General features: G+C 56.1%; 1 protein-coding gene across 1 annotated transcript in view; it reads left to right on the top strand.

Moving 5' to 3' along the window:
- ABCA2 (ATP binding cassette subfamily A member 2) overlaps positions 1 to 13,471 on the top strand; it is a 64,184-nt gene extending 50,713 nt beyond the window's left edge. The window contains exons 33-49 of the mRNA XM_053281753.1: positions 89 to 200; positions 865 to 925; positions 1,182 to 1,356; positions 1,550 to 1,665; positions 2,779 to 2,926; positions 3,833 to 3,956; positions 4,467 to 4,599; positions 4,738 to 4,855; positions 5,630 to 5,808; positions 6,342 to 6,483; positions 6,749 to 6,883; positions 7,317 to 7,420; positions 7,579 to 7,671; positions 8,244 to 8,346; positions 8,836 to 8,973; positions 9,189 to 9,395; positions 10,349 to 13,471. Coding sequence (XP_053137728.1) covers positions 89 to 200; positions 865 to 925; positions 1,182 to 1,356; positions 1,550 to 1,665; positions 2,779 to 2,926; positions 3,833 to 3,956; positions 4,467 to 4,599; positions 4,738 to 4,855; positions 5,630 to 5,808; positions 6,342 to 6,483; positions 6,749 to 6,883; positions 7,317 to 7,420; positions 7,579 to 7,671; positions 8,244 to 8,346; positions 8,836 to 8,973; positions 9,189 to 9,395; positions 10,349 to 10,384 — 2,124 coding nt within the window. The 3' untranslated portion in view covers positions 10,385 to 13,471. The remainder of the gene's footprint in view (positions 1 to 88; positions 201 to 864; positions 926 to 1,181; positions 1,357 to 1,549; positions 1,666 to 2,778; positions 2,927 to 3,832; positions 3,957 to 4,466; positions 4,600 to 4,737; positions 4,856 to 5,629; positions 5,809 to 6,341; positions 6,484 to 6,748; positions 6,884 to 7,316; positions 7,421 to 7,578; positions 7,672 to 8,243; positions 8,347 to 8,835; positions 8,974 to 9,188; positions 9,396 to 10,348) is intronic.
- Positions 13,472 to 13,494: the final 23 nt, after the last annotated feature.

Below are 13,494 nucleotides of genomic sequence, written 5' to 3'. Positions count from 1 at the left end.
GGGGGGTGGGGGTGTCTTCCTGCCTCTCTGCTCTGCCGCAGGCCTGTGAGAGGAGCTTTGCTCTGAGATGCATATCGCCTCTCTCCAGGTTTTCTACAACAACAAGGGCTACCACAGCATGCCCACATACCTCAACACCCTCAACAACGCCATCCTGCGGGCCAACTTGCCCAAGACCAGAGGGAACCCTGCTGCCTACGGTGAGCCGGCCGGCCCTTCGGCCTTGGCCTCCGTGGGGAAGGCAGGACGCTTTCAGCTCTGCAAGAGGAGAGCTGGTGGGCCGCCTGTACTCGTCCGTAGCTTCGTCGGTTCAGGAATCTGTGTGCCCCGCTTGTGGAAATATAGATCCGTTTGGTGGAGGGGCCAGATCTGTCACTTGGGACAAGAGGCGCTTGTGGGTCTCCGGATGGAGATGGAGTTGGATAATCCATCGGTGGAAGATGCTCTTTGGTCAGGTGGGGATTGGGTTGGCCCTTGAACTGCCTGAGCACCGAGGCTTGCTCAGGTGGGTCCAAGGTGTGGGGAGAGGACCCTGGAGCAAAGCAGGAAGAGCCGTTGCTTCTTGGGCGTCCTTGCCTCATTGGGCCCCAGACAAGGGAGTATGAGGTGGCACATGGGATGCCTGTCCTTCTCCCCATAAGCTCCAGCAGGAGGAGGAGGAGGAGGAGAAGATCTGATCTTATGGTAATGAGGATGAAGGGTCCCCTGTGCTAAACATTTGGTTTGCATTTGGATGGGAGACTACATATGAGAGCTCTCAGCTGGAAGATGTTCCTCCCGAGGGGATGAGGCCATAGCTCAGTGGAAGAGCCTCTGCTTTGCATGCAGAAGGGCCCAGGTTCACTCCTTGTTTCTTTGTTCCAGGGATCACCCTAACCAACCACCCCATGAACAAGACCAGCGCCAGCCTCTCCCTGGATTACCTGTAAGTATCCGTTTGTGTTTGCTTTTATTCTGCAATTTGCTTTTCTTTTGACAAACGTCCCAAAAGCAGAGAGTGAGCCAGATGACCAGAGGAAGCAAATTCCCATTAAGGACACACTCCCTTTTCTTTAAAATCACGATTTCAGTGTCATTGCTTTGGGGGCTCTTTGCAGCCACTGCCACCCCCAACTAACGCAATGGTCTCCTCCCACATCACGCCAACGGTTCTCGCTCTCTTCCTCTGGCCGCCCCCGCAGGCTCCAGGGCACCGACGTGGTCATCGCCATCTTCATCATCGTGGCCATGTCCTTCGTCCCGGCCAGCTTCGTGGTCTTCCTGGTGGCCGAGAAATCCACCAAAGCCAAGCACCTCCAGTTCGTCAGCGGCTGCGACCCGGTCATCTACTGGCTGGCCAATTACGTCTGGGACATGGTAACGAGGCCAGGGGTGATGTGGGGTGTGTGGGTGGGTCTGATTCAGAAGGGTTCTGAGAGCGGGGCCAGGGGGACGCCTCCCTCCTCCTGCTGCTTTGGAGAGCTGCTGCCAGTCGGGTTTGATTTGGGTGGGGAAGAGGCACCTCCTGGCGGGAACCCACCTCTCACTGCTCCGTTTTCTCCTCGCCCAGCTCAACTACCTGGTGCCAGCTACCTGCTGCATCATCATCCTCTTTGTGTTTGACCTCCCGGCATACACCTCGCCCACCAACTTCCCTGCTGTCCTCTCCCTCTTCCTGCTCTATGGGTACGTGGCCACTAGAAGCATAATCGGGCTCCGGTGTGGTGCTGGTGGAAAGTGAGAGTAATTTTGGGCAAGGCAGAGAGAGAGAGAGAGAGAGAGAGGTCTCCTCTGTTGACCTGACATTAGTTATAGCGATTATTTGGAGCCTCCATGTCCAGAGGCAGTATATCTCTGCATACCAGCTGCAGGGAATTAATAGCAGCTGAGGGCTGCCTCCTGCCTGTCTGGTTTTATGAACTTCCCGGTGAGCTGAAATGGGGCCAGGTGAGAGGAATCTTCTGCCCAACTTGGCAGGGGAATCCATGAGCTCTTGTACACTGTGACAGTGTGAAATGAAGTCTCCATATCCAGGGGCAGTCTACCACTCAAGGCCGGTTGCTCGGGAGCGACTGTGGTGGGGAGAGCTGTTGGCATCCTGGGCCTGCTTGTGGGGCTTCCTAGAGGCATTTGGCTAGCCACTTTGGGAGGCAGGAGGGCAGACCGAAGCGGACATTGGGACTGACCCAGCAGGGGGATCTTTATGCTCTTATGAGGCTAGGCTACAGCACCTGGGGCTCTTCGCTTTGGAAAAGAGGCGACCCTGGGGAGACATGATTGAAGTGTATACAATTATGCATGGAGTGGAGAAAGCAGACAGAGAGAAATCTTCCACACACAACCCTAGAACCAAAGGTCACCCCATGAAACAGCAGGTTGGGGGATTTAGGACCGACAAGAGGAAGTACTTTTTCACACAGGGCATGATTAATCTAGGGAATTCCTTGCCACGGGATGTGGTGATGGCCACCAGCTTGGATGGCTGTAAAGGGGGCTTAGACAGATTCATGGAGGACAGGTCTGTCCGTGGCTACTAGTCTGGTGGCTGTGGGCCGCCTCCAGCCTCAGAGGAAAGATGCCTCTCAATCCCAGTTGCAGGGGAGCCACAGCAGCAGGAGAGAGGGGCTGCCTTTGCCTCTTGCTTTTGGGCTTCTCGGAGGCATCTGGTGGGCCACGGTGTGAAGCAGGACACTGGACTAGATGGGCCTCCTTGGGCCTGATCCAGCAGCAGGGCTGTGCTTCTGTGCTCTTGTGGCTTGTGCCTGAGACGCCTCTGGGTGCCTCTTGCTCTCCCTGCAGCTGGTCCATCACGCCCATCATGTACCCGGCGTCCTTCTGGTTCGAGGTCCCCAGCTCGGCCTACGTCTTCCTGATCGTCATCAACCTCTTCATTGGCATCACCGCGACGGTCGCCACCTTCCTGCTGCAGCTCTTTGAGCATGACAAGGTGAGGCCGATGCTGCCGGGCCCTGGAAGGGAAGGCAGGATTCCCCGGCTCCACCAAGGCTGTCTGGAGAACCAGTGGAGGGACCACACACTTGGGCTTGGATTAGGAAGAGCTGGGTTCAAATGTTGCTCCGCCATAAGGACTGCTGCGAGGGGGTGACGTGATCAGCCCTCTGCCGAGATCAGTGCTGGGGTTCTCAGACTTGGTCCCCCACCCCCCAGCTGTTGTTGGACTACAGCCCCCATCATCCCCTGCCACCGTGGTCAAGGTGTGGCTGTGGATGATGGGAGTTGTAATCCTGCAACATCTGGGGACCTGAGATGGGGAGACTCCGATTTAATACGTGGACAGCCCTTCTCCTTCACTGAATTGCCCATCTCTGGTCACCCCCAACTCAAAAAGGATATTGTCAGGCTAGAAATTATGAGGGTGCTTTCTCTACAGCATCTGAGACTTTTGCATTTAGGAAAAAAATATGCAATAGACTTGTAGGGTGGATAAGCTGGAGGTTTCCCACCTCTATAGTAATACAACAATTTGGAGTTCTCCAATAAAAAGATCGGTGGGTTCAGGGCAGACTAGAGGAAGACCTTATACATTGCAGAATTCTTTTCTTTGGAACTCACTGCCACAAGATTGGCAAGGGCGACTAGCTTAGCTTTAAAAAAAAAAAAAGGGATTGACACCGTTCATGAAGCATATCCATGGTTCTTTGTCAGGAGAACTCATGGAACCTCCATGTTCAAAAGCAGTGTACCGTTTGGATACCAGGAATAATGAAAGAGGCTGTCTAAGAAGCCAGCAAGCCAGTCGTGAAAAGCAACTGGACAGCTGCCGCTGGAAATAGGACGTGGCATTGGGTGGGCCTGTCATCTTACATTTTCTTAATCTTGCCTTCCTTCAAAGGATCTGAAGGTTGTGAACAGCTACCTGAAAAGCTGCTTCCTCATTTTCCCAAACTACAACCTGGGGCACGGACTGATGGAGATGGCCTACAACGAGTATATCAATGAGTACTACGCCAAGATTGGTGAGTTTCCAGGCTGCCTTCCGCGCCTTTGCGGCTTCCCATGCGCCATCTCTGGTTTCTGTGGCAAGGCGTTAGCCCCAGCTTCCAGTCTCCGTGCCCAGTCTCGTGGAGCGTGTGCAGCACATAAGAAGACCTCTTTGAGCATTCAGAGAATTCCTCCCTGGGACGGCTTGAGCAACAGCAGCAGGGGTGTAGCAGCCACTGGACGACTGGGTTCAAAGAACCTGGGCCGCCGCTCCTCAGGGGCCACGCCTCGCGGCCCCAACATGCCCCCCGCATCTGATGCCAAGCTCCGTTTGGGAGCTAAATGGCCAGCGCTGAGTTTGCAGCACAGCCAGTACCGGCTCTCCCTCAGGGAAAGATGCTTTTGGCCCTGCAGCAAACGCAGCGCTCAACGTAACGTGTGAACGGCGGCACCTGTGTACAGCTCTGTCCCTGTGTGACCTGTACACGAACTGTCCGAGTGCTGAACGTAAGCTGTGAATAGGACTTCCCTCTTTCCTGCCACAGGGCAGTTTGACAAAATGAAGTCGCCCTTCGAGTGGGACATCGTCACCCGGGGCCTGGTGGCCATGACGATCGAGGGCTTCGTGGGCTTCTTCATCACCATCATGTGCCAGTACAACTTCCTCCGGAAGCCACAGTGAGTGCCCAGCAGAGGCAGGAGGAGGGCGGGGGCAAACCCTAACCCTTTAAGGATGTGGTGGGCTTTCCAGCTCCGGGAGGAGTGTGGAGGCCACCTCCTAGGAAGAGTCCTCACTCTGCTGCGCTCTCGTCCCAGGCGTCTTCCCGTGTCCACCAAGCCCGTCGAGGACGATGTGGACGTGGCCCACGAGAGGCACCGAGTCCTGCGGGGAGATGCCGACAAAGACATGCTCAAGATTGAGAACCTCACCAAGGTGGGGGCCCCTCTCCCCTCCCCTCCCCTCCCCTCCCCTGACCCATCCAGGCCTCGGGAGGAGGGGGGGTCCAGGCGGCTGGGGGCCCACTGTGTGGCAGGCAGGTGCCCACTGCAGAAAGGGCAAGGATGGAGTTGCAGAGACAGGTTGCTGAGGCTGAGGAGGGGCAGCCCTGAGACCAGAACTTTATAGGGGGCGCTGGATTGGCCATTCGCAGCCCTCTGACCTGGAAGTCCTGGCCGGGCGGGGCGGCATCACTCTAGGCGGCACCCTTGAGCCTCAGAGCTCGGGTGCAATTCCTCCCCACGCGAGCCAATGGAGAGGGGGGCTTCTGGGGCTGGAAGAGCCTCTGCTTTGCAAGGAGAAGGTCCCAGGTTCAGTCCCTGGCAGGGTCTCCAGGTAGGGCTGGGAGAGAGACTCCTGCCCGAAACCATGGAGAAGCTGCTGCCAGTCAGTGTAGACAATACTGAGCTAGATGGACCCAGGGTCTGACTCGGTAGAAGGCAGCTTCTTATTTAGAAGCAGGAAGAGGGAAAGCCTTGCCTGGCCAAAAGGGTGGGAGACTGTAGGTTCTCAAAACTCGAAAAGTCCTGCAACCCTTTGCAAAATCTCCAGCAGATTGTGTAGAGCAGAGGTACTCGCCCCTGGGTCCCCAGAGGTGGCTGGACTACCGCTCCCATCATCCCCAGCCCCCAGTTCGAGACAATCGCACCACGGGAGAAATTCTCCCGTTACTCAGTTCCACTTCTGTCTCCCTCGCTCGGCGCCTGCCAGGTGTACAAATCCCGCAAGATCGGGCGGATTCTCGCCGTGGACCGCCTCTGCGTGGGTGTCCGGCCGGGAGAGTGCTTCGGTCTTCTGGGCGTCAATGGGGCCGGGAAGACGACCACCTTCAAGATGCTGACGGGGGACGAGAGTACGACCGGTGGCGAAGCCTTTGTGAACGGGCACAGGTGTGTCTGCAGGCAGCCTTGGTTCTGGAGCGCGGGGTATCTCAGAAGTCAGGCCAGACGCGGCCGTTTCCCCTCCTTCATGCAGCGCATATGGAACCCACTGCTACAAGGCATGGCAGGCGACGACCACTTGAATGGGTTTCAAAGGGGACTCATGTAGGAGATGGTCTGACAATGGCTATAATAATAGCTAAGTGGAACTTCCAGATCTGTGGGCAGTCTACCAGGGTAGCAATGGTGGGAGAGAGGATCTGCCTGCCTTCACCTCTTGCTGGTGGGCTTCCCAGAGGCATCTGGTCCTTTCCCTTCTTGAAGGAGTGTCAGCCTTCCTCGGGCAGACCCCACCATTCTGAGAGCCTTGGGGAAATCCTTCACGTGAAGCTCTACGAAAGGGAGCCAAGACCGTGATACCTTGTCACACTGCACCCCCTGCTCCAGAAACGCAGCAACTCTTAGCAGCGGTGGGTTCCGCAGAGGGACCACCATCAGCCCCTTGCCTTGTTTAACTGGGGTCACTTTTTCTGTCTCCGTAGCATCCTGAAAGAGCTCCTCCAGGTCCAGCAGAGCTTGGGCTACTGTCCGCAGTTTGACGCTCTCTTTGACGAACTCACGGCTCAGGAGCACTTGGAGCTCTACACCCGCCTGCGTGGCATTCCCTGGAAGGATGAGGAACGGGTAAGCAGGGGCCTCGCGAGTTGTTCCTTCCTCCTAATGTTAAACCTTGAGGGTAATCCAGAGGTGGAAGTTGGTGACTGACTAGATTCAGAAAAGAGAGGCCTGCTTCTGCAGTGTGGAATGAATCTGTGGAACTCATTACCACAAGATAACAAGGATGGCCAGTATCCTTGTTAATCCCCTTTAAAAGGGGATTAGACAAATCCATAGCAGGTCTTTAATGGTGTATGTTTACATAGGTGATGTTCTCCTTGGTTTTTCTCAGGTGGTAAAGTGGGCTCTGAAGAAGCTGGAACTGACCAAATATGCCAACAAACCAGCCAGCACCTACAGTGGTGGCAATAAGCGGAAGCTCTCCACAGCCATCGCTCTGATTGGCTACCCAGCCTTCATTTTCCTGGTGAGGGGCAGACGGGGGGCGTTGGGGATGACCAGCACAGTCCTTAATAGCACACAGGTGTGACCGATGTTGTAATGCTGTGCTCTGCCCCTAGGTGTCTCTGTAGCACTTGAGCTGTGTCTTCATATGCATAGAGTCCAAGAGGGCTATAGTGGCCCCTTGTGTCAGAACTGAGCATTACAACTCCCCCAAACCTGCAGAAAATAATCATCTGTGTTCCCAGCCATGGAGGAAACATTAAAAGGTTTCCAACCATGAGAAGAGAACCGTGTGAATTTGTGCCAGTGGGGTTCTCGGGATCCACCCCCACCCACCCCAGCAAGCAAGCAATCTTCAACACCCATCATGCTCCACACAAAGCTTTGTGCAACAGGGACCTTGGAAATGCCGCTTTGGGCAGTGAACTCTTTTCTTTTGCCTTCTTCCCCATCAGGACGAGCCGACCACTGGGATGGATCCGAAAGCACGGCGTTTCCTGTGGAACCTCATCCTGGACATCATCAAGACGGGCCGCTCGGTGGTGCTGACGTCGCACAGGTTGGTGGAGCCTCATGCTGCCGCCTGAGACTGGGATCAGAGGACAGAAGCCATGAAACAATTGGCTGGTTGCTGAGCAGGGGGAGGCCGTGGGGTAACCGGTTGGTCCACCCACCCAGGTTGTTCCCTGCTCACGCCCCACCTCTTCTCTCCTTCAGCATGGAAGAGTGTGAGGCCCTCTGCACGCGCCTGGCGATCATGGTGAATGGGCGCTTGAAGTGTCTCGGAAGCATCCAGCACCTGAAAAACAGGTGAGTGGGGAAGGCCAGGAGGCCAGAGGACCAGGGGAAGGGCCATTTCCCAGCCCTGCTGCTTGCAGGAAAGGCTGTGAGGGTGTCATGCGGGTGCATAAAGAATAATTATAAACATTATTTGTTTATAACAAATTGTTCTCTGGGCGGCTCACAACAGAGGATTAAAACATACAATAAAAACACATAACACATTAAATCATAACAGACAGAAAAGAGTGAAAAGAAAATACAAAATACAAGACAAGCAGCTTGAAAACTCATTTTAGAATTAATTCAAACATCAGATCAGATCTGAAAATCAGCATTTAAAAGGCCTGGGAGGACAAAAAGGTCTTCACCTGGCATCTAAAAGCTAGATTAAAGGTCAAATAAAGGCGAATTCAAACTTTTGAAAGCGAAAGTAGCTTTTTACTTCTGACTCAAGTCTTTTTACTAGTTTTTTGCCCCCCTCTTGCTCAAGGGGCCAAGTGCCAGAAAGCAAGCCGTCCTCTCGGAGGGAGATGGGTGCAGAGGAGCATGCGTGGCGGCAAGGTCGTCTCTCTGACTCTCTTGTTTCCAATCCTGGCCAGGTTTGGGGACGGCTACATGATCACCGTGCGGACCAAGTCCAGCCTAAACGTCAAGGAGGTGGTGCGGTTCTTCAACCGGAACTTCCCAGAAGCTGTCCTCAAGGTGGGGCTTCTTCTGGCGGGGAAAGGTCCGGGGGGGGGTCCCCCTCCCTGCAGGCTCTGCATCCGCATCTTTGGAGGGGAGCAGCGCTCCTTCTCACAGGGATTCCTAGACCTTGTTGACTACAACTCCCAGCATCCCCAGCCGCAGTAGCCTTTGCTTGGGGGTTATGGGAATTGTAGTCCACAACATCTGGGAATCCCTGTGAGAGGGAATGCTGGAGGGGCCAGAACAGAAGTACGGGGGAGCATGCACTGAGTGCGAGAGAATCTGCTCCCTCCCCAAGAACCCTTGTTGGCCACACGGAACGAGAGAGCTCATGTGGACAGAGACTGCAGTCTGAAACCACCACCGGGGGGAGGAGGGCCATTGGAAAGAGGGCTTGGGTGAGATCGTCACTGTGCGAAACAGGATGGGCCATGGGCCTGATCCAGCCGGGCTGTTCTTAGGTTCTCATGTCCCCTTCCCATCGGCTCTTGCTTTCCTCCCCAGGAACGGCACCACACCAAGGTCCAATACCAGCTGAAGTCCGAGCAGATCTCCCTGGCCCAGGTCTTCAGCAAGATGGAGCAAGTGGTGGACGTCCTGGGCATCGAAGACTATTCCGTCAGTCAAACCACGCTGGACAACGTGAGTGCAGGAGCGGTTCGGGGCGGCCCCCCCGGGCAAGAGGCCGCAGCTCAGGGGCAGAGTTGCAGGCCTGACCCCCTGGGATTTCCCGTTAAAGGGTCTCCGGGAGCCCAGCTGGGGATGACTTCCGGCCAGGATCCCGGAGGCCAGTCAGCGCCCCAGACGTGACTCCTCGGCCTCGGGTCCCCTCTGTGTCCCCTCCCCGCTCTTTGCAGGTGTTTGTGAACTTTGCCAAGAAGCAGAGCGACAACCTGGAGCAGCAGGAGACCAGCCCCGCCTGCTTGATGGAGTCGCCACTGCAGCGCCTGTTGAACCTCTTGCGTCCCCGGGCCGCCCCCACGGAGCTGCGGGCCTTGGTGGTGGAGGAGCCCGAGGACCTGGAGACGGACGACGAGGGGCTGATCAGCTTCGAGGAAGAGCGGGTGAGGGGCCGCAGAGCGGGGAGAGTCCTGCGGGGCGGCGGCTGCTCCGAGAGAGAAGTTAGGAAGCCCATTGGAAAGAGCTGCCTTCCAAGGAGTTGGGAGCTAAGCAGAAGGTGCAAGGAGGAAAGGGCGGAGGAGGCAGCTAGGACAAGCGGGGAGCCCTCCCGTGGGGCCTCCAGGAGGGAAATCCTGACTTGGTTCACACAACTGGTTCGGATCTAGGTTTCAAGTGGGTTGTTGACGTTACACAGGAACATGGGAAGCTGCCTCCTACGGAGTCAGGCCCTTGGTCTATCTAGCTCAGTCTTGTCTACCCAGGCTGGCAGCGGCTCCTCCAAAGTTGCAGGCAGGAGTCTCTCTCAGCCCTCTCTTGGAGATGCTGCCAGGGAGGGGACTTTGAACCTTCTGCATGCAAGCAGGCAGGGGCTCTTCCACTGAGCTACAGCCCCGTCACCTGAGAGGAATCTCTTACAGCGCTGACACATGTAGTCTCCCATTCAAATGCAGGCCAGGGCAGACCCTGCTCAGCAAAGGGGACAATTCATGCTGGAGGCCACAAGACCAGCTCTCCTCCCATACTCGTGTGGTGATCTGAGTCCACGCCTGTGCAGGCACCTCAGAGTCCTCTCTGGCCATAAGCCACCTTGGTTCATGCAGTCACACCGATGTTGGCCATAACCCCACACCAAACCTAGTTCTGAACGATAGTGTGAATCGGGCCCCGGCGTGCTGTTGTTGGGCAGGCAGTGTGCAAGGGAGCAGGGGAAGGGTTGGAACTGGGAGCCAGGAGAGAAGGGAGGCAGACCCCGGCAGTCGGGGCTGGCCCTCAGCCTTCCTGGTCCACACAGCTCAGAGCCTTTCCTGTCCCTCAGCCCCACCAAATCTTTTGACTGCAGAGACCCCAGAGAGCAAGCGTGTTGAATGTGGATTCCTCTTCCCCCTCCTCTCCCCAGGCCCAGCTCTCCTTCAACACCGACACGCTCTGCTGAGAGGCGGAGGGGGACACAGCCCCCTCCCTTGGCTTTGGATCCACAGACTCCCTCCCGCTTGATATCCGCCTTCCTTGGCCCACCCCGCACCCCCGAACCTCGGCAGTTGATCGCGAGGCGGCGGGAGGCGAGCGAGAGGGGCTGGAGGCGGCCGGTCGCTCGTGTCCGACCTTGGCGGTTGTGCCGGAAAGTGGCCGCGGCCCCGCAGAAGAGATGCCGGGGGGAACCGTCTCCTCCGAGGCGGCTGCTTGCTCAGGAAGAGGCTTCCCGCGATGGGCACCGAGAGGAGGATCCAGGCCCCTCCGCAATGCAGCTCTGCTCGGGACCTTGGAGGGAGGCTGGCCTGGATTTGGGGGAAGACGAGTGCCGGCACAGGAGCTGCGGCTGAGGCGGCCCCCCGGTCCCAACTCCCTGGCGACGGGGCGGTGCTTTCGCAGGAGGAGATGCTGCTGCCTCGGGCCACCCCCAAGACGTGGGGCCTTTTGAACCTTGTTTTCTCTTTTTCTACTGCACTGACTTTCTGGCTTGGGCATCCTCCAGAGCTCGGCTGTGGGGAAAGGCTGGCTAACGGACTCGCCTGCTCCTACGGACCTTCGGGAGTTTCTAAATGTCCAGATAAGGGTTATGGAAGGGAAGGGCTGCTCTAATGGGAGGCAAGGGGGCTGTTGGGGCAGGAATTGGGCACCCTCCCTAGCAGGGGACCTCGGGAAGGGGGCAAGCTCCCTCCCTCCCTCCCCTTTCTTTTTCTCTCTGTTGCGAATTGCGGAGCCCAAAGGGAGCCGGAGAATGCCCTGAAACTCACGGGGCATCACTGCCTGTCCTAAAATGAGTCCATGTGAGTGCGCGGGGGGAAGGGGTTCATTTGCTCCTCCCCTCCCTCTTTCTGTCTCTCCCCCATCCTCTGCTCCCCTAGCCCTGATCCTTCTGCTGTTTGTTTGGTTTTTTAAATTCAGTGATTAGGAGATAATTGCTCTTCTCAAGACATCATTTAAAAAACCCGCCCATCCCTCCGTGCTGGAAACAACCGAAAATGTCTCTGCTTCCAAGTCTGAAAATCGGAGCAGAGTCTTGTGTCTTCGAGGCTGGGTGCGAGAGGAAGTCTGGGGGCAGGAATGTTTACATGTCGCTCAGCTGGAGTCGCAGGACCCCTTCCTGGGAGGGGGTCTTCTCTGCTTCAGAGGCACAGCCAGTGCTGTCTCAATCTTACTTCTGGTGTTTCTGCAGCTTGGGTCCCCAGACTTTGTTGGACTACACTTCCCCTCACCCCCTGCTGTGCCCCACTGTGATGTGGGATGAAGGGAGTTGTAGTCCAACATCTGAGGGCCCAAGGTTGAGAACCCCGACTTAACCGCAACAGATCTGAGGGCAGTTGAGGAAGGAATCTGGCCCTTGCCGTGGTAAGCACATGACCCTGGGCGTTCCAGTTCCGTTCCCGACTGCCCTGTCCACACTCACTGCAGGGCAACCTGGGCATTCAGATATGCATGTGCCATTTACAATTGACTGCATCTGGTGTGGCCGCTTTCTGTTTTGAATCCCAGGCCTTGCTCCAAATTGTGAAGTGACTCTCTAAGCAGGTTCAGGATCAAGGCTGCACCGAACTCTCATAGGAAAGGCCATTTCCCCCCCAACTTTGCTCTATGGAAGGAGAACTGGCATGTTGGGTGGAAGGAAATGACTCCAGGTTCCTCCTGTGAATCCACAGAGGAGGCTGCCCAAGTCTCTGCGTGAGTCACTGTCCGCTGAGGGCAGGGCACGGTGATTCTGCCTGTCTCTCCATCACGTGTGATTGGATCTTTCCACCCTTCCCCATGCGGATTCGCAGCAGAGCTCCGCCGCCGTACAGGAACCTCGTTGCTGCAATTCTGCGTGAGTTGCTGCTCGGAGCTGCTGATCTGGAGTCCCATCCCGAACGGTGACTCGTGCTGGCACACAGCGGGTGCTTCTCTGCAGGCAGATCAGTCCTAAAGATAAACCTTTGTCAGGTAAAAGAGGGGAGCGTACTTCCAGGTTTAACTCTGAGGAAAAGATGGCGTGTCTCGGTTCTCAGTCGTTTGGAAATCCCACCAGCAGACTGTGCTTGGTTCCGCTTAATATTATTCCAAATGGCTGGAAAGCGCAGTCTCTTTGACCCCAAACAATGGCACCTCCTGTTGTGTGGTTCCATATCTCTGGTTGAATCCTCATGGCCAGACTCAATTCCTCTGCCTGGCCCTTCCTGGTTAGGGCCCCGTCTGTTCCCTTCTCTCCTGCCCTCACTTCCTTTGCTGTAACTCACCAAACAGTTCCACCTTTTTCAAGAGGCTCCCAAGTTTGCATTCAGGCGGGCAGGAAACCCCCAACGAACTGGGCGACCGACTTAGTGCTGGAGGAACCGCTTAGCACCAAGTATGTGGACCTGCAAAAGGTGCTTTTGGGGAATCTGAGAATTCCAGGCATAGATTTCTTGGCGAGAGTGCTGGGTTTATTTCTTTTTCACCTTGAAGTTGGGGTGATGTGGAGGAGGAAGTGTTAGCGGAGTGTGACCCACCTAGGATAGAGCGAAGGGAAGCCGGCCGGGCAGCAGGAAAAGGCCAGTTGCATGCACGGCAGTGATTTATGGGAGATTTTTTTGTAGCGCTTTCTTGAACCTGCTCCCTCCACAACAGCTCAGTTGCTTCTGCTCAGCAGTGGCAACGCATGATCCTTCCATTTGGAGCCCTTCAGGAATGCACCCCGAAAATCCGGAGCAAAAAATGTGACTCCATCCCACCCCACCCCACGCCGCCCCACAAGGAGCTTGTGTGCATCCCAGGAATCTCCCGTGTGGGGCTCTGTTTCTTCTTGCTCTCCGGCACGCGGCCTTAACATGCCAGGCTTTTCTTGGTTCGAGACTTCCCCCAACTGCCTGACTGACATACCAGCTTTTTATGTACTGTGCCTCACCTGGCCGGAGCCGTCCCCATCTTGTTGGCCTGCGGGGGGGGGGGGGGGGCGGCAGCTGGTGAGGGCCCTACAAGAGCCTGTATATTGCTAGCAAAAAAACAAAACCCAAGACAGACAAAATGTGAAAACAATGGTGGTTTTAATAAAAATAGTAATAACCAAGCAGTGATGGTTGGGAGCTTTTG

This window comes from Hemicordylus capensis, chromosome 17 (genome assembly GCF_027244095.1).
Source record: "Hemicordylus capensis ecotype Gifberg chromosome 17, rHemCap1.1.pri, whole genome shotgun sequence".
NCBI classification, from domain to species: domain Eukaryota; kingdom Metazoa; phylum Chordata; class Lepidosauria; order Squamata; family Cordylidae; genus Hemicordylus; species Hemicordylus capensis.
This window is presented reverse-complemented; position numbering and strand designations above follow the sequence as displayed.